This window comes from Pectinophora gossypiella, chromosome 24 (assembly GCF_024362695.1).
Source record: "Pectinophora gossypiella chromosome 24, ilPecGoss1.1, whole genome shotgun sequence".
Taxonomy (NCBI): domain Eukaryota; kingdom Metazoa; phylum Arthropoda; class Insecta; order Lepidoptera; family Gelechiidae; genus Pectinophora; species Pectinophora gossypiella.
In genome coordinates, this window is record NC_065427.1 from 838,668 (window position 1) to 863,480 (window position 24,813).

The following is a 24,813-nucleotide window of genomic DNA, read 5'->3' on the forward strand; positions in this document are numbered from 1 at the left end:
CTACTTTAAGCAACTCAGTTATGATAGGGTTGCGTAGTTTTCATGATATATCGGGTACAAAAAAAGATCGCTAAAATGCACAAGGACTAAGTAAAACACAAGTTAGTTTAAAAATAACGTAAGTTTATTACATGTAATGAAATAAAAATAGAATAATATAAACTTTGTCACGTGTATGTAAATAACCGATTCTGCGGGGGTGGCCCGCTGCTGCTAACACTATAGTTAGTTCAACCTCCTACTGCCACAATGTCGTTAGTTCAACCTCTAACTAACAACCGCGACTTTGCTCCGCGCCCCTACCCGCCCCGCACGGCAGCCGCACCGCGGTTGTTCCGAGCAAAGGTTTTTAAGTGTGAATAAATCTTGTCTTAACATTAAGTCTGATTTGGAAAAGCAAAATAAGATGTGTACTTCATTTTTCATTTGTATATTTTCTAAGAATATAGTTTAGAATTTTAAAATTAAAGCTATTAGAAGGATAAATGTATAATAAGTACGTGATAAACACTTAAAAACCTACGCCCATATTGAGTCGTAAGTCTAAACATCAATACCACAGCGATTTGAATAAAACTAACGATTGAAGTGCTATCCGAAACAAGCTGGGTGACACTGAACGATACACTACGTATGGGGTCTACCCACTGAACAGACACCTGCCGACCCAACTTCCATAATATACAACTAAGAATTTAAACTCGTTATTCCTTATATACCAAAATATATTATTATGGCTGAGTTATCATTTCAAAGATACATAATATGTTTTATCCAGGTGACTGAAACCGCATCTAGCTATTGGGTATGTAAGGTATTTATGAAGCTATTTTTTTAAATTCTTTAAATGAAGCATACTATTTAAAAAAAGTAATTGGAATATTTTTTTTTACATGCAGTTCTTATTTTATTTTTCATATTTTTAAAAAGATATCTCCTGAAGTAGGCTGTTATTAACATTTTCAAACTATGGGCGGTTCATAAGAGTACTCAGACCCAACAAGATAGATACAAATAACATTTTGGTAATTTTTCATTTCTTTAATTTTGTATAGTTTATCCTTCTAAAACCCCCTCCGGTTGATTGAGGGGAGGCCTGTGCCCAGCAGTGGGACATATATAGGCAGTTTATGTATGTTTATGTTTTTATGGGGGTCTTCTATCGTGTGGGTTGTGAGGTGGATTACCAACCTCAGCAACCCTGACAGGGTTAGATGGGGGTTAATGATCCTCATTATTATTAAAGTTATTTCATTAAGTTTGCTAACCGCTCACTCGTAGGACACCTTACCCTAGTGATGACCACAGATTATATTCGACTTTATTTAATTTAAACGGCAATTGAAATCGACAATTCGGGTAGACATAGTACCTTTAGAGAAATGAAGCTAATTAGGACGACATCTCGAAACTGTTTTAGAATTAGCGTAACTTCTTTTTCCCTTACATACCGAATTACATACATGACGTGTCTGCGATTTCCCTATAAATTCGGACATTTGTCATAAAATAGTTCAAACGCTACAAGCAAGGTTATTGAGACACATCAATGAGGGGCGTTTTCAGTCACCTACGGGTATAATATTTTAATATATTTTTCGTGTTATATCTATTTAACCTAGACTTACATTAAAACGATTGCAACACTTAAGAGTTTCGCAACGTGTCACTTAGAGATCTGTATGATTTAAGACGTTGTAGTGTCTTTTATGGGAACAAAATTACTTGATATGTTTTAACAGATTTAAACACAACACTACTTCTTTACTATCTTTACGAAATTAGAACATTTACATTATCCGAAGGTGAAAATCTAATTGTAAGTAATGGGTAACATGTCACAAATTACTAAGCTTTATACGCGGATGTACTGCGTCCCATAAAAATCACTACAAAGTCGGCCAAGACATCCATTTGGCAGGATTAGCATAGCGTTAGCTTGTCAAGACATCGAGATGCGAACGATGCAAAAAGCCACAAAACATTGTATTCAACATTACATAGTTTAATCACATACAATAATAAATAAGCCTGCCTGCCAAGTTAAGACAGACAGACAAAGCTTTCCTGCTTTCTTTACAAAAATGTAGACGAACGCACCCTTGATTGTGGCTAGGGCACAGTAACATTTACACAATTTACAAATTACAAAACATAATTATGTTTATAGTCAGTTAATGAGTTTAATATAAACGTTTTGTGGCAGTTTGCTGCCAGAGACGGAATTTCTATAAGAGTGCTTCAGTGGCCGCCATTTTGTATTTTTCACAGATTATATAATAGCAAAGCAGGAACATAAAAGTGATCACAATTTAATGCCTATGTTTACACTGTAGACCTCATTTGGAGACAATGTTTAAACACTGGCGACATAAATTGTTATTTTTTATTTTTTCGTTATTGCTTATCTTTTACAATAAAAACATGAAACTTGTCATTGTTATGTACTAACATATGATTCAAGTGACGTATTGTTACATATTGCGTGAAAATAATACAAAATACAGAGTCTGAAATAAACGCTGACGTGTACAGATGTAACGACGGCTTCACAAAGCATAGAAACAAAATTGATTGCGCTAAAATAAAACTTCTAAAAGCGGTAAACAGAACAAGCAATTATACTAAGTACAGGGCACGGCCGGGAACAATGCTGCAGGGCTCAGGGCAACAAAACAGACCTCATCATTCTAGCAAAAGTTGCGAGATACAATACTACTTTCATAGACCGACTGGGCACGCATAGACAAAAACTAACCTGTACACGATAGAAGATATCCAACAGAAAGAATTCAATTCAAATTTCGAATTATAAAAAAATACAAGCTAGACATTGGAAAATTAATTGCGAAAATAATAATAAAATAATGGACAAGATATTACATAACACGTCTGCAGTGTTCCCTCTGGCCGTATTACCAAGAAGGGTGCCCCTATCTACCCTTTCCCATTGATAAATTGACATGTTTCTTATAAAATCACAGTGTACCAGGTTTCACTATGATCGATGTACCTACTCAATAAACGTAATCAACGTCTTTGGACATTAGAAAATAACTTTGAGATACAACACAACAGCGGGAGATACAAGTTTCATCAGAATTAGCAAAAAATTATTGAAGTTTTACGGGGCGAAGTACATCGATCGCCAAACATGTAACAAATTATGTACGAGTTGACAAACTAACTGGAAGCATAGACGATCTAAACTTTCAGAGTGTTGCCATCAACAAATCATAAAAAAATCCGTAGCCAAAGTCAGAGGGGATAAAAACACATAAAAACATGACACATCATTCGTTTAAAAATTAACACTATAATAAAAAATAATTAAATACCTATGAGATATAAAGTGATGACTGAAGCCCGTTGCGGCCATTTGATAGATTTAAGTTGGATTAATGCTATGGGGACAGATTAAAGATATTTACAAAATGCTACCTCGCTCGCTCGCGCCGGCTTGCCAGCTAATATTTATTACAGACGATTAAAATCCCGATTATTTATTACGTCAGCATACAGTACACTTATTTAAAATCTAATAAATGTTCGCACATTATACGTAACCTACCAATTTTCATCTCTTTCCTTTCCAAGCCAAACTACCATCATACTACCACACTCGCGTGTACATACGACTTTTGGAAGATTTAGGTTTTAATTCATGGAAACCACAGCGAAATATGTACATATTTCTTGCAATATTTAGTAGGGTAAGTACACCTCTTTCATAGATTGTGTGTTGAGAGTATTTCAATGACGATATGCGAACCTTCCTAAAGTCGGGAGTACCAAACGAGCAAATTTCGAAGTTACACCGAAATATTGTGAACACTTTTGCCTCTTATCATATTGCTGCTAATTCTAAGCATAAGAGACTATTCAAAGACAAGCCATAGAACGATCCTATTCTCCCATAAACGATTTCAACAACACACCGACGACTAATCTTAAAACACGAATTTTAAATTGATTATTTCATAACCATGCAAGTTTTACATAAATTATAGACTTCTGATCTTAAAGCACATGTCGGCCATGTTTGCTGCCTAATTTAATTTTCTGAGCAGTGTTCATCGCTAAACTAATATTCTAAAATTGGCAAATTGTGGTCCATAAAATAGAATCTGTCATTTTTATATATTCTTCACCAGGCAGCAAACACGACCGCTGTATTATAATACAGTTATATTTATAGTAACTGGCTGTTATATGCTTTCGTTGTCTGTTGTCTATGGTTTGTTATATTTAGACTTCGACATTCGAAGTGAATTTGAATTTATATTGCACTTTAAGAAGGCGTCCGAACATAATAAAATATTTCTCTGACCACATAAGAGGCATACAATTTCGGAGTAGGGACTCCATAGAAAATTTGGAAAACCCATTCAACCTTTACTTACCTGGAGCTACCGCTACTTAGCAGGACGCCCTCTGATATCACAATAAGCTCGAAATCAAGAATGTATCACTATGGATCATTCTGTGCCAAGTAGTCAGTTCTCGTAATACATGAGATAGCAAATTATAGACAAAATAATATACAGAAAAGACCTTTAAACAACAATAGTTTGAATTTATGAAACTGAAAGTGATAACTTGATAAGAGACTTGAAAGAGATTTGAAAATACGCGTTGAGAACCTCCTTTTTGAAGTCGGTTAAAAGTAAGTTTGCCACGAGAACCAACCATTACAGATTTTTAGAGACAACGATCAAGCTAGTATAGACCATAGACAATCGAGAGCATAAGGGCAGTGAGCGAGCGAGCGGCTACACTTATCTTGCGTTATAACTCCATGTCGTGCGCCTCGTCGTCGCTGAAAGCGCTCATGGAGCTCTCGGTGTCGCTCGCGTTGTTGTTGGCCGTGCCGTTGCTGGCCTTGGTGCCCGAGGACGCCGGCGCGCCGCCCATGCCTGTGATCGCGTCCTTTTCTAGCAACGCTTCTTCTGTCGCGAATCTTCGCACGTAATCTGAAAAGGGTAATTGATGGATTAGTTGATGATTGTAGCGAAGTAAAAAGTAAAAGCCGTGATAGCCCAGTTGGGAGAACGACACTCACTGTGAGGTCCCAGGTTCGAATCTACACTCATCATCATCACCAGCCCATTAACGTCCCCACTGCTGGCGCACGGGCCTTCCCTATGGATGGATAGGGAGATCGGGTCTTAAACCACCACGCGGGCTCAGTGCGGATTGGTGGTTATTAACGACTGCTAATGCAGCCGGGACCAACGGCTTAACGTGCCTTCCGAACCACGGAGGACCTCGAGATGAAAACTTTTTTTTTGTGGTCACCCATCCTATAACCGGCCTTTGCGAAAGTTGCTTAACTTCAACAATCGCAGACCGAGCGCGTTTACCGCTGCGCCACCGAGATCCTCATCACACTAATGAAAAGAATCTACGCTAATGATTCAAATTTGTTTTTGAATCCATGTTTGGATCATAATTATATATATAGGGTGTTAGTGACATCGTAACGAATACTCAGGGGGATGATTCAGACCATGATTCTGAGTTAATATCAGGTGGAATTTTTCGTCGCAAAATTCATGATTTTTTTTAGTTTTTTAAAATTATTTTCAATTCTATACTTTTGCGATGAAAAATTCCACTTGATATTAACTCAGAATAATCAGCTGAATCATCCCCCTCAGTATTCGTTACGATGTCACTTACACCCCGCACAAGTACATACGGTAGCCATACAAGTAGGTATGGGTGTTAGTGACACCGTAACGAATACTGCGGGGGATGGTTCAGACCATGATTCTGAGTTGATATCAAGTGGAATTTTCAGTCTGAATATTCATGAAAATTTTTGTGTTTTTTTAAATTATTTTCAGTTCCATACTTTTGCGACGGAAAATTCCACTTGATATCATCTCAGAATCATGGCCTCAATCACCCCTTAAAGTTTTTGTTACGATGTCACTAACACCCTGTATAGTTTCGGAATTACGTGGAAGGTCAGACAGGCAGCCGCTTCTTTATAAAAGCGGACCTTTCAAATCTTCAGGTTAGGTAGCCCCTTGACCCCTTGAGAAACGGAGATGGAGACTCTAGGGAGATGATAATTACACCGCACACTTTTTGCATACTTAGCAGATTCGCTCCTGTTACTACTTACCATTGAATCAAGCGCTGTATGAGCTGTTCTGATAATCACAATGAGAAAATAGGCTTATATATTTATTAAAAAAAGGTACACCTACAACTTATATAACAAAACACATAAAATAAGTTATAGGAATTAGACTGTTACATAAGCCAATTATAGATGCACACAACATTTGCAGTGTAAGACGACATAATCGTTTAGGTAAATATAAGGTTTATATTTTTGGTTGCTACATTTCTAATCAAACTAAGTTGGGGAAAGCAATATTGTATTTTTAGATGAATTGCTTGTGATATTTTTAACCCCCAGTTCAGCATATCCATCTGAGACGTCGTATCAAAAGTGCTTGCAAGTTCCCATCTAATTATTTCATCCGTCCCGCGTTATGGGCTTTAGTGTCGTATGGTTCTATGAACTAGAGTCACCTGAGACTTTCTTCTTGTACTCTTCCGGTTTGTGCAGGTACATGGCGGCGGCGTCGCCGTTGAGCGGGTCGATGGGGTTGGGGTACGTCAGCAGCTGCGGCAGGAACGACTCGAAGATGTTCGACAGATCTGCAAATGTGCCAACAAACTACCTTTAGCTCGTTAGTTAAACGTCACCCCATTATTAAAAAAGTAAGTAAATTCAAATTCAAAAATATCTTTATTCAGTAGGTAACATAGTTACACTTTGAATCGTCAATTTTTACATAACGAACGTGTCATCCGCCTAAAACTACTGCAGCTTCTCACAAGCTGTATAGCCGGGGAAAAGAAGCTGCAAGAAAAACCTCGGCACAGGGGCTTAGATGTTCTTTAAAAAAAAAGTTGTTATACAATTGAGTAATTTATCCCCCTGATGTCAGTTCTCAGACAGTTAATCCCATGCATTCATATCTTCTAAATAATCAATAACCTTTTTTGTAAAGAATAAACTTTATTTCCTCCACAAACTTACATTGGTACTTAATAATATAACTATGTTGTTACTCAATATTGGCATTGTAGAGGCTGGAGCCTAAATTAGGATAACATTATTAACGATAAAGAAGAAAGAAGACTTATAAAGAGATGCAAAATTGAGCCCTCTCGTTGAGTCTTAAGAGCAACCATCCAAAATACGTTTGGTGCAGACTGAAGACGCCATATGAAAATTGAAGAACGAACTGAACGAGAAATGAAATATTTGTTTGTTGTGATGAATGTGATTTTACGGGATTTGTAATAAATGATATGATTATGATTAATTTTTTCTATTTTTGCTTCCGTCTTGCCAACTTTCAAGATTTTAGGTCTATGGGAAGTATCCCATAGAAAATAAGGCTCAAATGACCGTTCCTTTGGATTGCCTTGATTTAGACGCTTAGTTTTCTTACAGCTTCAAGGGACCACAGACATAAGTCTTCTTCTTCAGGTGCATAAGTATTAAATTTTAATTTGAGACCTGTACGCGTTGTCGAGGAAAGGGGTCTTTCTTGACAGAAGGACAACAAAGTGATGGTATAAAGGTTCCTTTTTAGGGTTCCGTACCCAAGGGATAAAACCTCCGCTGTCCCTTCGTCCGTCCATCTATCACCAGGCACTCAGTCATCATATAATACCTAAACCTACACCTATACCTTGTATCTCATGAACCGTGACAGTCAGATAGTTGAAATTTTAACAAATGATGTATTTCTGTTGCCGCTATAACAACAAATATTTAAGGTGGCTCCACTACAACAAATGTGCATATTTTTGCTGTTTTTGGCTCGACATATATTAATAACGGCAATAGGTAGATGTTTGAAATCATCATCATTTCCCTAGCATTAACCCGTTTTTCACAGGGTCCGCCTACTTAACCTGAAAATTTGACAGGTACGGTTTTTTACAGAAGCGACTGCCTGTCTGACCTTTCAACCCTCGAAGTGAAAACCAGCCCAAACACTAGACGACGTTTACAAACCGATAAACGCTAGAAATATTTACAAAATATTTATATAATTATATATATAATTATAATTATAAAAATAAATAATTAAATTAATATTTAAGGGGGGCTCCCATACATAATGGCACGGAACCCTTAGTGCGCGAGTCCGAATCGCACTTGGCCGGTTATTTTTTTCTTTTGAGTTATGGGACAATAAAAATTTTACCATAGAGCGCGGTCCAGGCCTGGTTGATGACATCCAGGCAGACGGTGCCGGAGACCTCGTCGATGTTGGGATGGTACACCTTGTTCATGAAGCCGATGGACGGCGACTTGAACGGGTAGTGGTCTGGCAGGTGCACGCGCACGCGCCACACGCCGCCCTCGTACGGAGCTGGAATATAACACCACCATCGTGTTGGCAATTTCAAAAAAGGAACGTCACGTTACATTTTTAAAAAAAGAACGTCACGTTACTTTTTTAAAAAAAGGAACGTTATGGCGGGTGTTCCGTTTGGGACGTCGAAGAAAAACAAGTGAAGACAGACTGAGTCGTTGTAAGAAGCGTAAACTGAAAAACTAGTTTCTGTATTGGATGTTATTAATATTAGTCCTTAGAATGTTGGAGATACCAATTGAATGGTAACACTAACGTCATCAATGGGCTAGCAATGGCGGCTTGTCATAGGATTGAGCATACCTGGTTTGGCGGCGAGGATGTGCTGCTGCCAAAGGATGTTTTCGGGGTACCGAACAGAGCATAGTATCTACCCCGCTAGCCACGAGTTGATAGTGTGACTAGGGATCGTCGATCCTACGGTGTTATGTTAGAAGTTATATACCTATATGCGTCTTGCTGTGTAAACTTTGATAACGCGTTTCAGGACTGCTTTAAGACTGCATTATTGAATGTGGCGCCATCTGTTGCAAGTGGGCAGAACTAGCTGGCCAACTAGTTGGGTCCGCCACACCTGGTTTTCTTATACCATGTACTTCGAGATCGCAGTCACAGTCAATAGTCTACCCAAAAGATCACTTTATATGTTACTTGCAATGTATTATTAAATTAACAGTTCCTACTTTAAGATTAGTATATCTATATTTCTAGTGAACTATTGTATTGGGATAGTCCTGTAACGATAGATCTAGAACATTGATAAATAAATATATAAGTTATATAAAAGAGGAATGTCGTTGACTGACTGACTCACTCATCTTGAAATCTCAGAAACTACAATGCTAGGACTCTCAAATTGCATAGGGGTTTTTTTAGACGTAGGTGCTCGCTCACTAAGACGTGATTTCGCGAAATTTAACTAAATAAATAAGTATTTAAGAGTGGCAAGGTTTGTATGAAACTTCAATAGTTTTATAGTAGAGTCTCAAGAGGACGAAGTCGCGGGTAATGCTAATATTAACATAACATTACGTTACATATCATAAAAGCCTTTGCGAAATTCAACTAAATAAATAAGTAATTAGGAGTGGCAAGGTTTGTATGAAACTTCTATAGTTTTTATAGTAGAGTCTCAAGAGAACGAAGTCGCGAGTAACGCTAGTATTAACATAACGTTACGATACATCTCTAGACAATGCGCCTATCATTAATCCGCGGAAGTCAGCAAGGTACGTAACATAGGTACGCTCCAATGCGGGTTGGTGGAGTAAAACTCTAATCCTGAGCTTAGACATGTTCATTACAAACCACGGACCTTATGTTTATGACCATTACCACTACGCATGTCGCAAATACAAGGCCCTGGGGTTCGAACCCGCAACCTCACAGTTACAGTCAAGCATTCTTGCAACTGGGCTGCCGCGGCTCTCAAATGTCTTTCCTATCATGTTTCGTATATTAAATATTTCATTTCAAGGACTTATTACCTCGTATATTTGTTTTATTACTACGGCCACTTGTTATCAATATAAGGGACCGCAACATGGCAATAGCAACAGCCGAGGTAATAAGCATCGCGTCGAATTACCCGCTTATTGATTTCTGCAGCCACGTTTAGATATCCAACGTCTTTGAGACTCCAATATATACGTTGATTTGCCTTCAAAATCAAATATTCAAACACAAAAAAATTCATAGTTGTTAGCAACTTATTGGGTGCTGGTGACACCGTAACGAAAACATTGAGGAATGATTCAAACCATGATTCTGAGTTGATTTGATATCAAGTGGAGTTTTCCATCGCAAAAGTAGGAAACTGAAAATATTAAAAAAAAACACTAAATTTTCATGAATTTTCCGACGAAAAATTCCACTTGATATTAACTCAGAATCATGGTCTGAATGAATCATAACCCTCAGTACTCGTTCGTTAGGATGCCACTTGATTGGTGAGGTGTGGATACTAACTTCATCTTGTTTATTGACTACCCCAATCGGGATATGGTTGTGAGCTTATGTCGTCAAAAATAATTCACATCTCAATTTACTAGCATACTAATACCGACACCCAGTCGTTAACAATACAGGAACTTAAGATGTACAAATATACCAACTAAATATACCTGTATTATGGAGGTTGGGACCCGGTAAATCCTCATAATTTGAGCCCTCTTTGCCCCTTTGTTGTTCTACTACGAATTCAAGGGCCCCTGAAGTTTAATACGTAAATATACTTATACCCGATCCCACCTAGTGCCGTATTGTCGGGCCTGACTGTCTACAACAAGATTACTTTCAACGTAACGACGTCTGACACCATACGATTCAAATCTAAACTATGTTCGAGGGGGGTGAGGTAAACCTAACTCAGACGCTGGTGGGGAACGAAGCATTGCCGTTCAATACGTACTACTATTCCTTATTCTATGGTATGCCATAGAATGAATGGCATGCCATGAGATCCTCCTGTGTGTCGACATAGTCTTGTTTAAACCATTTATCATGCATAATGCCAAGCAAAGGAATGCCTATTTAGCGTGAGGATAAAAATTAGGGGACTAACATTCTGTCCGATTAGATTACGCCTTTTACCCACATAAGTTCACGGCTATGTTCCCAACTGGGCTAGTCAGATACATCCGTCGCATGATGAATTAAGTACCCACGCTTCACTTGAGCTTTCTGTTAGACACAACTGTGTTAGTAAAACTGCACTTTAGATAAATTAACAACTCACTAGCTACTAACAAGCGAACTCCACTCCCACAGACCAACCGAGGAATTGGGTTTTTATTGTAACAAAATTTTCTGTTTTTTTTTTTTATGAAAAATAAACATTTTACTTACTTTACCCGCCCGCGACTCTGCGCGAGTGGATTTCGGTTATCGCGCGCGACATGTTTAATCCACCCTAATGTTCTTTCCCAATGTTTAATCTATCTTCTTACCAGATTTCATCAAAATCGGTTTAGTAGTATTGGCGTGAAAGCGTAACAGACACACAGAGTTATTTTCGCATTTATAATATTAGTAATGGCGAAAGTACCGGTTTTCATTGGCGTAAAGGTTTTTCTATCGATTTAATTCTCTAGTCTAGTAAGTGCATTGCCCTCAGGAGGCTGCATTTGGGTTTCAGGCGAGACGAAGGCACGGTTGAGTGCCCTAGCAGTGCATGCCTTTGTCTGAATACCCGACAGCAATACTTATCGCCATTTACGGATATTTTCATAAGTTTCCACCCCCTTTGTTGCGTGGTAGCGAACACTTTAATAAACTATGTTTATTTTCATTATGTTCATGTTCCCGTAATTTGTATTTTTGTTGGCGTGGCTATGAATAGTTTCCGGAAATCATATTTTGGTAAAAGTACAATCAAAGAGCAAAAGTGCAGTCACTGAGCCCAGCGAATTGTTTGTAAACAGTGATGAATAATTTCATAAGTGGTGAAATAATGAACCATTAGTTGTCATAATTATAAAATGTATGTTTTTGTAGTTTTTTTTTGGTCTATTACAGAAACGACATGTAACCAGGAGGTCTTAAGACCAACCAGTTAAATAATTTATTATTTTGCAAGAAACTGATTGGACTTTTGCACCTTATCGTACAGGTTATATACCGTATAATGGTCGTATCGTAACGGGATTGACAGGAGCACAAATCATCAACAAACCTTTTTTTTGACGTGACTTATTGTAGATTTACCGCAGATGGTATTAACTACTTGGCCGGACAAATGGGGAGCGCTGAGGGTCATCAACAAACCAAACCACAGCTACTCCTATTTGTTCTAATATTTGTTAAATGCTGTAAAATTTTAATATTTTTGGAGATAAGCTTGCCTGTACTATCTGTTTTCTTTGTATGTTTCTTGTTTCTGTTTTATTGTGTACAAATAAATAATAATAAATAAAAATATTGTTTTGCACCTGTTATCAAGTTTCTAAAATATCATTAGTTTCGATCAACAGCTTATTAGTTAGTTACGAACATTGATATTTACGAGCTACATCGCGATGCGTTACCAGTCCAACCGTGAAATTCGCGTTACGTACGCCTTTCGACGAAATGACACCTTCAATTAGTGGCATACATAAACATAATTCCATCTTATTACAAGACGTAGACTAAAGAATTCTCTTAAATCTCCTGGTCAAAACCTGGTATTAACCAGGTTTCAAATATAGTCTGTGCGATCAAAGAAGTCCACGGATTTTAATGGAACTAATTGAAAAGTCATTATTAATTCTATGCATAATCTGAGACACTAGCGCCGCGACCGCGGGACTTCTTTCGTCTTCGTTTTGTAATACATACATACATACATACATAAACTCACGCCCGTTATCCCTAATGGGGTGGGCAGAGCCACAAGTAATCAAAGACAACTTGCAGCCACTGTTGATACGATGTCATAAGCTGGATATGATGAACCTTATGGTGATAAGGGATCAGCCTATCGCCCATAACATTAGTTCATCATGTTAGAGGACACAATCCCTCTGTCGGTTTTAACAGCATAGAAGCACCGATTGTATAAGGCAGATTAAATCCATTTCAGTTAAACTTCTTTCAATTCTGTTTCACAATGTCTTTCGATGTTCATTTTGAGATGGATGAACTCTGGCTACCCTAATTGGAATATAGTCGTGAGATTGTCTTTAGAGGATCAACCACTCAAACTACTTACTCGAATAAAAATATGAAAGTGGGCTTATAAATGCGTTTTTAGAATATAATAGAAATAGTTTATTATAAAAGGGCGCCACACATAAAAAAAGACCATAACATCATATCAAATTTCCACTAAGTAATTACAAAAAAAGCAAGACGGATGTTTCATTGGATCATAAGGTGGTGGTGGACGTCCTGAGATAAAAGGGCCTCACTCAGCACAAGTCACAGATTGGTTTTACATCTAGAATTATTTCGATCAAACACATATTCGCTTGCGAGTTATCAAAATGCAAATCAACTGTATAGGAAATTGCACACGCCGCCATCCAACTTATTTCTGACTTTCCTGTCTAGTGGATCAACGTTGCTACAGAATACTACTGGTAGGTTAATTGGTTGCAACGATAGAATACCTCAATATGCGAGCTTGACTGTCTTTCGAAACGTTTCTAGTTCGAAATTTAAGTTACAATTTATTGTGTGACTAACATCAGGGGATTGTGTTAATTCCTGTAAACACCATCTAATCTGTCATTTTCTTATCCGCCGAAAAGGAAAGGGAGGGGAGTAATCGACAAGCATAAAATTTATGGAACACACGTAAATTTTAAGCACACATTTAAAACAACCGTCTAAAAATTTTACATTGGCCAATAACCCGCCAGAATTATGTTGACAGCACACGTCAAATGGTTTGCATACCAGCGACATACCTATTTGATTCGCCCGGGTTATTCATTCATTCACTCATTCTTCCTAAAATTAAGAGCTGTCAATCTTCCGTCCCTTTACTTTTCCACGGATAAGAAAATGACAGTAATAACTTAAAGTAAAATTAGGAGGTGTCTGCAAGAATCGGGGCCATTATCAGAAATTATGTGTACCTCTATTGCAATAGAAACACTGGAATCAAACGTTACTATAAATATTTAAGCAGTTTAATCCCACAGCGTGTTGATACCTAAAATAGGTAAATATTTGAGGAGCTATAAATAAATAAAGTCAGAAATATACTCACTGCCGGGCGGGCCGAAGAATTTGACGCAGAATTCATTTAGTCCGCCGAGTATCGTCACCTCGTGCTTGCTTTCAATGCTGGAGAACTACTGTTAAGGAAATCTTATGCATTTTACACACAAACATTAACAGGCTATTACGTCCCACTGCTGAGCGCGGGCCTCCCTTCAATCAGGGCAATATGCCACCACACTGCGCCACTGCGGGTTCGTGGTTGCACACAAAGATTTTTTTTTTATAGTACGGTACAAAACAATATATCATAGTAAAACATTACTAAAAATAATACGCAAGTAGGTATGTTTAGAAAAACAAAGTTTCCTGCAACATGCCTCGCGCCTGCCTGCAGCATCTGGTTCAGGGAATAAACAGTTCGATGTATACGACAGATCGAGTAAGCTAAAGGCTCTTTCAGGTACAGTCATGAGCAAAATCATGTACCCACTTTAAGACCCTGTCTCACTATCATATTTGTCATTTAATGAGACTTACGGTTTAATTTCTCAAAAAAAGTTAATGTGACATGGTTTTAAAGTGTATACACATTGGTATTCGTGACCGTACATACGCTATACGGATTTTAATAATAAATAAATAAAATAAATATAATGTAATAAATAAAAAAATAAATGAATTAATAAATAAATTAATGTACTGTGTATATATTTTAATGTTGTAAATGTATATGTGTGTCGTAGATTGTACCTAAATAAACTTTTTTATTATTATTATTTTTTTTCAAGAACGGCTCGATGCGTCAAGTACATTTGGATATGTCGTGCGTAAATTTTCGAAAGCTTTTCGAAATAATACATCTGGATTGCGAAATCTTGCCTCTCTTTCTTCGTATATACCATGGAATGGAATAGAATAAGATTCTGGTTTTAAAACAAACAGCTAATGACAATATTGGATTACCAACTCGCTTTAAAATTGAACTAACCCGGCGTGCGTGTAGAAAACGATGGATGGATGTGAACGAAACAAGAGAATGGAATTCCTTAGTCTCTGCTTACCCCGGGCAAGAGACGTGAGTTAATGAGTTTATATATGTATGTTTAAAACTGAAACGTAATTAATAAATGTGAGAAACACAATTCAGGTCAGACGATAAACATGTTTTTCTATTAAGTATTTTTGATTATCTAATGACGTTCGCGTTGTGAGCGACATCTTGAAGTCATAAATATACCGGAATTTACCTACGATATGCTATTAGAAAGCAGAGTGGTCAACAGACACCTACACGAAAACAGGAAATGCGCAAAACAACGATTGTGTCAATAGAAACGTCAAACAGAAACAAAACAAAAAAAAAATTATGTTTATTGAGAAAACCAACATCATTATAAAAACACATTTAACAACACTCATTATCTAAACTTAAGCTATTTATAGGTTTCCCTAGAGTTCTGAAACATCGTTATATATTTTTAAAAGCGAAGCTAAACGAAAGAGGCCAGAAAATTATTTTTTGAAAAGGAAAGTATCAATAAAAATAAAAATATGAAACATCTTAGCATCGTCAACACCAAATTCTATTTTGTTATTCAAATCTTAATGCGGTTCACAGAATACACATATTTATCAAGTTTCAACAGTATAGCTATTATAGTTTCGGAGAAAAGTGGCTGTGACATACGGACGGACGGACAGACATGACGAATCTATAAGGGTTCCGTTTTTTGCCATTAGGCTACGGAACCCTAAAAACGAAATAGGAATACAGTACGAATTGTGGGAAATGGAAACAAGATTACTTATCAAGGATTTCACTGATATTGAGGTTTGCGGTTCGCAGACGGCTGTGAAGAAAGATATTACAGAATAGATAAGGCCACAAGGCCCAAATAACGCATTATAGGCCGTACGACGTACAATCAAAGAGCAAAAGTTCAGTCACTGAGCCCAGTGAGAACATTAGAAAACAGTGGTGAAATTATGAACCATTAGTTGTCATAATTATAAAAGGAGATCATCGGCTCTCCATACTTTGGCCGGCCCAAATTTGAAAGTGCCGGCCAGAGAAAAAAAATGTGTCGAACCTTTCGAGTAGATTGCTCTGAACATTTTTTACTATGACACCAAACGTGTATGACCATTAGTTTGGCTTTAATTGGATTTTAAAAATCACGATTTTTCATACATTTTGTAAAAAAAAATATTATGTCCGTTTGGAAAAAAAGGGATACAGGCGTATTACAAAGGACCGTTAGAACATTTATTAGTATGGCGCCAAACTTCTATGACCATTATTTTGACGTTTATTGGACTTTCCCTTTTGGTTAATATGTTAAAATGCCGGCAATCGAAAAAAATACGTCGAATCTGTCTAATAGTTGCTTCTAAATATTTTTAATATGACACCAAACATCTATGACCATTATTTTGACTTTTATTGGAATTTACGTTTTAGTTCAAATGTGAAAAGTGCCGACCAGCAAAAATACCATGTAGAAAGTATCGAGTAGATGCCTATTAACATTTTTTCTATAGCACCAAACGTGTACGATCATTAGTTTGGCTTTAATTTTATTTTAAAAATCTTGATTTCTTATTTATTTTGTTTAAAAATAAAGTGCTTTGGGCAAAAATTGCGATACGGCGGATTACAAAGGACCTTTAATACAACTTTGAACATTTAATAATCTGGCGCAAAACATTCTTGACCATTATTTTGACTTTGGCTTTTATTGGACTTTTTAAAAATCTTTATTTTTTTATACATTTTAATAATGACAACAAGCAGAGCTTTTCCAATGACTAGTTAGTCAGTTAGTGTTAGTAGCTGGTCAGATAAATACTTTGTGTTTTTGTTTTGTGTGTTGTTAGGTGAACTTCTATATTAATACTATCTAATCTTAGATATGACGTAGGCTGTAGTTTTTGCATTCCACTCAACGTTACGGCCTAAGTTTAGGTTGAATTATTATGACCGTAGATGGTTACCACCCTCCAAAGATAAGCTTGCCATCTAGTGACGACACTCGTATTTTGGTATGACGTCTGAAGTAGCTGTTAGGGAAGACAGGAGTCGGGCAGTTGTACTTTTCATGTATGCCGATCACAATGTCCTGGTGCTACTCGGCCAATAACGTAGTACCTCTATCACCCCACTGTATTTTCCTTGTATACACACTTTTCTTTAAAAAAAGTAGCTTCTAAAGCGTAAACGCAAACCTATTTTTAATTTATAAAAATGTGTCAAAAAGACGACTATATTACGCCTTTAGCAAGATAGTTCCATTATAACCAGATAAAAGTTTTTTTCGCCAAAGTGTAGGTATCTATGAAAACACTAGATTTTTGAAAAATCGAATTAAGTTCAAAATAGTGGTAATAGACGTTTAATTCCATTTAAATAAAGCGCCTGTTATGTTTTATTTTTTACAAAATGAATCAAAAATCAAGATTTTTTTTTAATCCAACAAAATCCAAACTAATGGTCATACACGTTTTTGTCATAGTGAATAATGTTTACAGGTATCTTCTCGATAGCTTTGACATGTGTTTTTTGCTGACCGGCACTTTTCACACAGAAACTATAAGTAAAGTCCAACAAAAGTCAAAATAATGGTCATAGACGTTTGGTGCCCTAATAATAATTGGTCAAACAGATAAGTTATAATGGAGTATACCAATATTGTTTCTTGGCCGGCACTTCACATTTTCACCAAAAATGTATGAAAATTCACGTTTTTTTAATTCGAATAAAACCGAAAATATTGACCCTACAGCTTTGGTGCCATAGTAATAAATGCTCAGACGGATAAGTTCTAAGGATATATACCATTATTGTTACTTGGCCGGCACTTTACATTTTGACCAAAAATGTATGAAAAATACAGTTTTTTTAATTCGAATAAAACCGAAGATATTGACCCTACAGCTTTGGTGCCATAGTAATAAATGCTCAGATGGATAAGATCTAACGGAATATAGCAAAATAATTTTTTGGCCGGCACTTTGACTTCTGGGCCGAAATCCGATGATCTCCTTTATGTCTTTGTAGATGTCTTTGGTCTATTGCATAAACCAGGAGGTCTTAAGCGCAACCAGTTAATTTATTACTTTGCAAGAAACTGATTGGACTTTTGCACCTTATCGTACCTACCTATAGTACAATTACTGTGTTCTTTATCACCATGAGTTACCTACTACGTAGGTATTTAATTGGTAGATTCCTAGGTCAAAGATAAATTATGAAATTCTGATTACTAAATAAAGACAGATCAGATATTTGGCTTATTTATGAATTTTAATAATGAAAAATGTAATAATAACTGCGACATTTTATCACGTTTTTCTATGACGTCTAAGGCTGCTTTTTCGTAAAAATTCCATAGTAATTTCGTGTTTTGACGTTTAGTAAAAAGTAACTGATTGGACTAGTTGGAAAGTACCCTATTACGTGTATTGTAATTGTGTAATTCTTTGTTGCTATTTGTAGTAAAGAAATAGGTACCCAACCTGCTTAATTAGAAGATATTTTATTAGCTTTGGTTTATTTTTCGTAGGTATAAAACGTTGTAAACAAATGTAATGTAATGTTGTTCGAACATACAAAGGCCCGACAAATCTGGAAAGAGCTCCAAAGACGAGCTCTTAAATTTCGAATGAAATGTAATCAAAAGCGGACCACTGGGTTTAAATAGACACCGGAAAGAACTGTCTCTATACTTGTTAAAATATAAAATAAAAGTGTCAAAATACCTACTTTTAAGCGCTTATATGTTTTTTTTTTTACGTTAAACATATTTCAATTATTTTATATAACATTAAAGTGGTTGTTAGCAATAGTTTTATAATAGCGTGGACTATTTCATCATGCTTTATCTAAATTACGTTAGGTACGTAACGGATGATTAAGATTTGTAGGTACCTATTACACTAGTTAGATGATTATTTTTTTCTACTTATAATCTTACTCTCATTTAATTGTTAATTTTAATTATTTTGGTTCTAAAAAGACTTATATTTGTTATATATGTATACGTTACATTTTTAACTCTTATTTTTGTTAAGATTTTGTTTTTTATTTAGAACAGAATTCCTGTTTAAGTTTTATACATATATTTATTTATACTTATATAATAATATATTTTTTTGTTGTTGTAATTGTGAATGCCGTGTGTACACACAAAAAAAAATAACTTAAAGCTTGAATTTTATAACTTTACAATACATATTATTATGTGTTCTGTTGGTATACCTATTTAAATAAATAAATAAATTAAGTTTTCAACTATCAATAAATCAATTTTTCTATGACGAATTAAACCATCTCAGGCCTTCAATACAACACCAAGCGTAACTGCAATTTACTTCCTAACGAATTGTAGCACTACCCCTGGAAGGGGTTAAGTCGTGAATTATAAATCTAAATAAAACATACCTAGAACAACACGGGCATCCGCAAAAATGTATTAAAAAGTGTCTATTACAGAAAACAAAAAACAATATTTGTCAATACGCACAATACAAACCCCTAACCAAAAAAAAATGTGAATAGGTACAATTAAGTAAACTATGGTAGTTGTAAATGCATGTATTGCGAAGGATACCTACCTAATGAATGGCTAGTATTAGTACGAAATGTACTAGAATAATGCAGTCAAATCGATACGACTGTACGCGGCTAGACGGCCAATATTCATACATTACACTAATCACTTGTCTGTAATATGGCCCTCTAACTAATATAATACCTATTACCAAATAGGTATCATTATTTTTTTGAAATATCTACCTACACTACTATGATAGATAACGCACTGTGTAAAATTATTCTAATTTTATTACTATTCTGTCTAATTAACGGAATACAGTAAGCCACAAAAGTTGCTACAACAAAAGACTCGCTAAATGATGCAATACCTATTTAGTCACTAGTACTTGCGTTGCCGACTGCTCGTTACCACTTCCGTATTTTGTAAAGGTCACGGTACAGGTAGGTTTCTTGTCAATTTTTCTCTAAATACCTAACGTTTTATTTTGCTGTAATGCATTGAAGTCCCTTTTCATCGGGCACAATGCATCGGGATGGGGCGATGTAGGTACCTAATAATACATCGAGTGGGCGGAGCCAAGAATTCGCCATACATTTAGTAAACATTACGCGTTTGCAACTCTTTCCTTTTTATTTTAGTGCAATAAAGTACCTTCCTATACTGAATTTGAGGCATACAATTTGAACATCATTATCTTCCTAGCATTATCCCGTTTCTCACAGGGTTCGCTTACTTAACCTGAAGATTTGACAAGTCCGATTTTACAGAAGCGACTGCCTGTCAATCCGTGAAGGGAAAACCAGCCCAATACAGATTAGGTCACATACCTCCGAAAATGCATATCTCGGGAATGTGGGTTTCCTCACCACTAAGCACGGGATAATGATTTATGATCCAAACATAAATTCAAAAACAAATTCGACAATCATTGGTTTAGGCCTGTGCTGGATTCGAACTTGCGACCTCAAAGTGAGAGGCAAGCGTTCTACCAACTGGGCTACAATGGCATACAATTTGAACAGTAATAATTATATTGGATGGCATACAGCAAAACAATGTGCAGCTGAACTACACTGCATGAGATTGTGCACCGTCATTATTAGAAAGTGCGTTTTTTTCGCCTTTCCATTGACTGCAATGATTACATGGTTACTGTAAGTGCCAGGCCAATAAAACAAAAAGGCACTTTTTAATTAGTGCAACACTTTTTGTTTTTAAGTGCTGAATACGAAAGCTATTTGTGTTATTAAAAAAGTTAAAATGTTCTAATATTTACAACTGACTACTACCTACTCCACTATTTTAAATATTATAAATAATATATTTGTTAGAATTTTTTCCACTGACCAAAGGGCCTGTCAGTATACTCTTTTAGGAATCCTGTTACAATAAAAAAAATGTGTCAAATGTGTTCCTTAAAATATTTTTAAGTGCCTAATTTGTAAATTGTTCCTCAAACTATTATTAACTACTTTGGTAACTGACAACTTTCTTGGTATTTTTTTATGGAATGTTCTTGGTAAGATACAAATCCTGAATACTACTTGATATCAATTATTTATGATCCAAACATGAATTCAAATGCATAAAGTTGAATTTAGTGGTCTTGGTAAGTAAATATAAAAATAAGTATTATACATACTAGTAAATATACGTATAAGTCTTTTTGTTGAGTTTGTCTATTTAGCAATCCCCATTATGTTAATGCACTGATCAAGGAACAATGGCATTATACCTATATACCTACTTCTGCTAATTTATGATGATAACTGCTTGTAATATAATTGTAATGGAAAACACATGACAATACAATTTACCTATCTAATTGAAAAAAAAAAGACAAATCAAGCAAAAGAATGCATTTTTCCAGACACTAGGGGTCCATATAATGAACGCTCAATATGTCATGGAGCTCTGTCCCAAAAGGACCTTGAATCTAATCAATTGGATTGGTCTAGAGGAGGATTTTTGAAGTGAGCCATGGTGACAATACATCTTTATAAGGTCACAGTAGCCTATCCCGCTGGATCAGCATGAGTCATTTATGAATTATATAATAATAGGTTGTTGCATTGTTTGTTTTTTGATTTTTTTTATTGTAAATTTTTATGAAAATATCCAATTGAAAAAAAAAATTGATTCAAAATATCTTGAAATATTATGCACATAAATAGTACCTAATCCTGTAATGTTTTACTTGGTAGATTATTGAATGAGTCAACAAAATAATCTAGAAATGTGTTTACTAAAAAAAAACTTTGTACATAGTGATTATAGGTACCTAAGGTTTACCTTTCAGGTAGTTTTTTTACTATGAATCTAGCAATGCTTTACTTTTATTTATGCTATTGAAAAACAAGATAACAAAGATATGATCAATAGCACTTCAGTACTTTCTAAAGGTTGTTTTTAGTGCTAATAAATCATAGTTACAAGTATTGTTTACTTGTAGAATTCTACAATTATCTACTGAAAACACACTTGTTGATAAATTACTCTTATTATTTGAGGAAAGATTTATTTTTATTTACCTATGTTATATAACTTTTCTATTTATGTGAAGTGGGCAGTGTAAATAATTGGCAAAACACCAAAAGAACAATGAACTTCATACTTCATTCTGACCTTACTATCATGATAAATTAGTTTATTTTGTGAGTTTAAAATTTACAACTAGGTAGGTATACCTACACAAAAATAAAATTTTCCTAACAAATAGGTATGTTGTTTGTGTGTGCTGCATTGTAAAAACCTTCTTGACAATGGGTATGTGTATGCAACCAACCCATTGCTCATTCATAGGGCATGATGAACAATGCTTAGAGTACATTTGCTAGCTAAAATGGACAAGTTTCCTACAATGTATGGAATTAACATTAATTATGCAAAGAATAGTCTAATCCAAGCGAAGAGCATAAGGCCGTTACGCACAGAGAAAAAAATGCGCAATCGGGACCATGGCCTACTTTTGAATTACGAAATATTACAATCACGGAAGAACACCGTGCGCTTGTACGTGTTAATCTACGTGTTATATATAGATACGTAGGCCCACACAGCTAACAAAGACTTTTAGCTCTACGCAAATAAACAGCCAAAGGAATCAGCATCTCCCGTAAACGAACCACAAACGTTATCTAGGATGAAAATAAAGCATTTTTATGAAGAAAAATCGCATCACACACACCCCATATTGATTTTATAGAGGGTCGTGACAATCAGCTGATGGCCCTTTGGCCACTTATTTACATGGTGGCCCTCGAACGCAGTAGGTGCTTTGTAATGACGATAACAAAGAAAGGATACAGTTTGATGACATCTGTGTCCATGCGACGTTTCCCAGCGCTCGGTGACGACATCCTCGTGATCTATTTCCAATAAATCACAATATCGGACACGAACACTAGCACAATTAACACTCGACGCAGCGGGACCAATTTTTCGTGCACCAGCCAACAGTCAGAAAAATAACATTGTAGAAAAACAATGGACATGAACCATAGGCTAAAATTTTGAAGATGATGTGTAATAATCCAATGCTGCCAACGGAAATATTTATAATAACGGTTAATAACGCTACTTTTATCATTTCAGAGACCTAACGTTCCGTTTGAATAAACGTACTTATATTGTACTTATACCATCGGAGCCAGCACATTTTTAGAAAGAGAAAGCAATGTTAGCTAGTTGCTCAGAACAATAACTAAAGCATAGAAGGAAGGCTAAAATAAGAATTCAGAAACTATAAACCGGCTCTCTTCTAGCTTACGACACAAACTATGAGTGAGAAAAGGACAAATGATTCGCTCTTTGCTTCATTTTTTCCGAGGTTGTCACAACATGAAATGTCATTTGGACCTATTGGACTCATTTTAATTCGGCCAAATACATAGTAACATACATAAGAAGATTTTACTTATATTTACCGAACTATTTGACACGGTCGCGTGAACTTTGTTTACGAGTGTCTTGTGTTCAGATTGTTTTAAGTGATAATTTAACAATATTTTTCCAAATAAATGGAAAGAAACTTTTATTTATATCAAATAATTGAGTGTCTCGACTCTGTGACATTATGTCTTGTGTGGTATGGGGCTGCAGCTCACATTCAGGAAGAAAAGAAAATAGCCAACAACTTCTGTCGTTTCATCGGTAAGTTTTTTGTAATTTTCTAGTGAAATGTGAACTGCTGAACAATTTTAGGAAAGTAATATGTTTTGCTGAATAGATTTGTAGCATAAAATATTTGAGATATCCATTATATTATACGTTTCATCGATGAATACGGAATTGATTTGAGGTTATGTTGATTGTCCATAGTGATGTACTAAAATTATCGATACTTTTAATTTTTAGATTTCCTGTAGACGATAACAAAGAGAAAGAATGGATAATTCGCATTAATAGACGAAATTGGATTCCAAATAAGTACAGCCGTATTTGCTCGAAACATTTTACTGCGGATTCATTTATGTGTGTTCCTAATTCAAAGTGGAGACGTCTTCGAGACGATGCTATTCCTACATTGAACATTATAGATCAGACAGATGAAATGGTGTTTAAATTTATATTTAAATTTCAGCCTAGCCTGCATCATCTCACTGCTGGCTAGATAGATAAGATATTTGTATCATGTTATCACAACACGTTTATATTATCTATCATTCAACTACATATTATTATGTACTTAATAAACTTAGTATATACTAAGTCTGTAGTTGTTTTATGTCTAAACAATTATGAGTTGTACACGTTTTATATAAGTAAATGATTATTATCTTTGATTTCAGATATTAAATCCAAAAGTGTCGACTGGATTTACATGAAAAGGTATATCAAATAATTTTCTTTTTATATTTTTATCATGATATACATATATAGAGTGTATAATTCAACCAGCTGCACAATGCACTTAAATCAGATATATTTTACTTTTATTTTTATAGATTATTTTGTACATACACTATTTTAACATTATTATTAAACTTTATTTCAGTCAGTTCAAGAAGACGAGATGAAAAATTTAAAAGAAAAGCTGAACAAGACACGCCTCAAGATCAAACGACTTAATGAAAAAAAAAGTCAATGTGACAGGGTGTCACAAAGACAGTTTCTAAACAAATTGACACTGTTTAGAAATTAATAAATTTGTATTTATTGTAAATATAATGTACATAATTAATAACGTGTAA

The 24,813-nt window shown here is 35.5% G+C and overlaps 1 protein-coding gene across 1 annotated transcript; it reads right to left on the reverse strand.

Moving 5' to 3' along the window:
• Positions 1 to 102: 102 nt before the first annotated feature.
• On the reverse strand, positions 103 to 23,132 carry LOC126377909 (ubiquitin-conjugating enzyme E2 H). The gene is made up of 5 exons (XM_050025965.1): positions 22,928 to 23,132; positions 14,113 to 14,189; positions 8,247 to 8,414; positions 6,550 to 6,678; positions 103 to 4,973 (listed from the first exon to the last, which is right to left on the reverse strand). The coding sequence occupies exons 1-5, from the start codon at positions 22,978 to 22,980 to the stop codon at positions 4,789 to 4,791; spliced, it is 612 nt and encodes a 203-aa protein (XP_049881922.1). The 5' UTR covers positions 22,981 to 23,132; the 3' UTR covers positions 103 to 4,788.
• Positions 23,133 to 24,813: the final 1,681 nt, after the last annotated feature.

Bases quoted from the DNA above. Each gene is read 5' to 3' on its own strand.
- LOC126377909 (XM_050025965.1), bottom strand. From the start codon at position 22,980: ATGTCGTCACCGAGCGCTGGGAAACGTCGCATGGACACAGATGTCATC. The intron at 8,415-14,112 runs GTGAGTATATTT...GTTATATTCCAG, and splicing joins ATTCTTCGGCCCGCCCGGCA to CTCCGTACGAGGGCGGCGTG. The intron at 6,679-8,246 runs GTAAAATTTTTA...GCACATTTGCAG, and splicing joins GGCCTGGACCGCGCTCTATG to ATCTGTCGAACATCTTCGAG.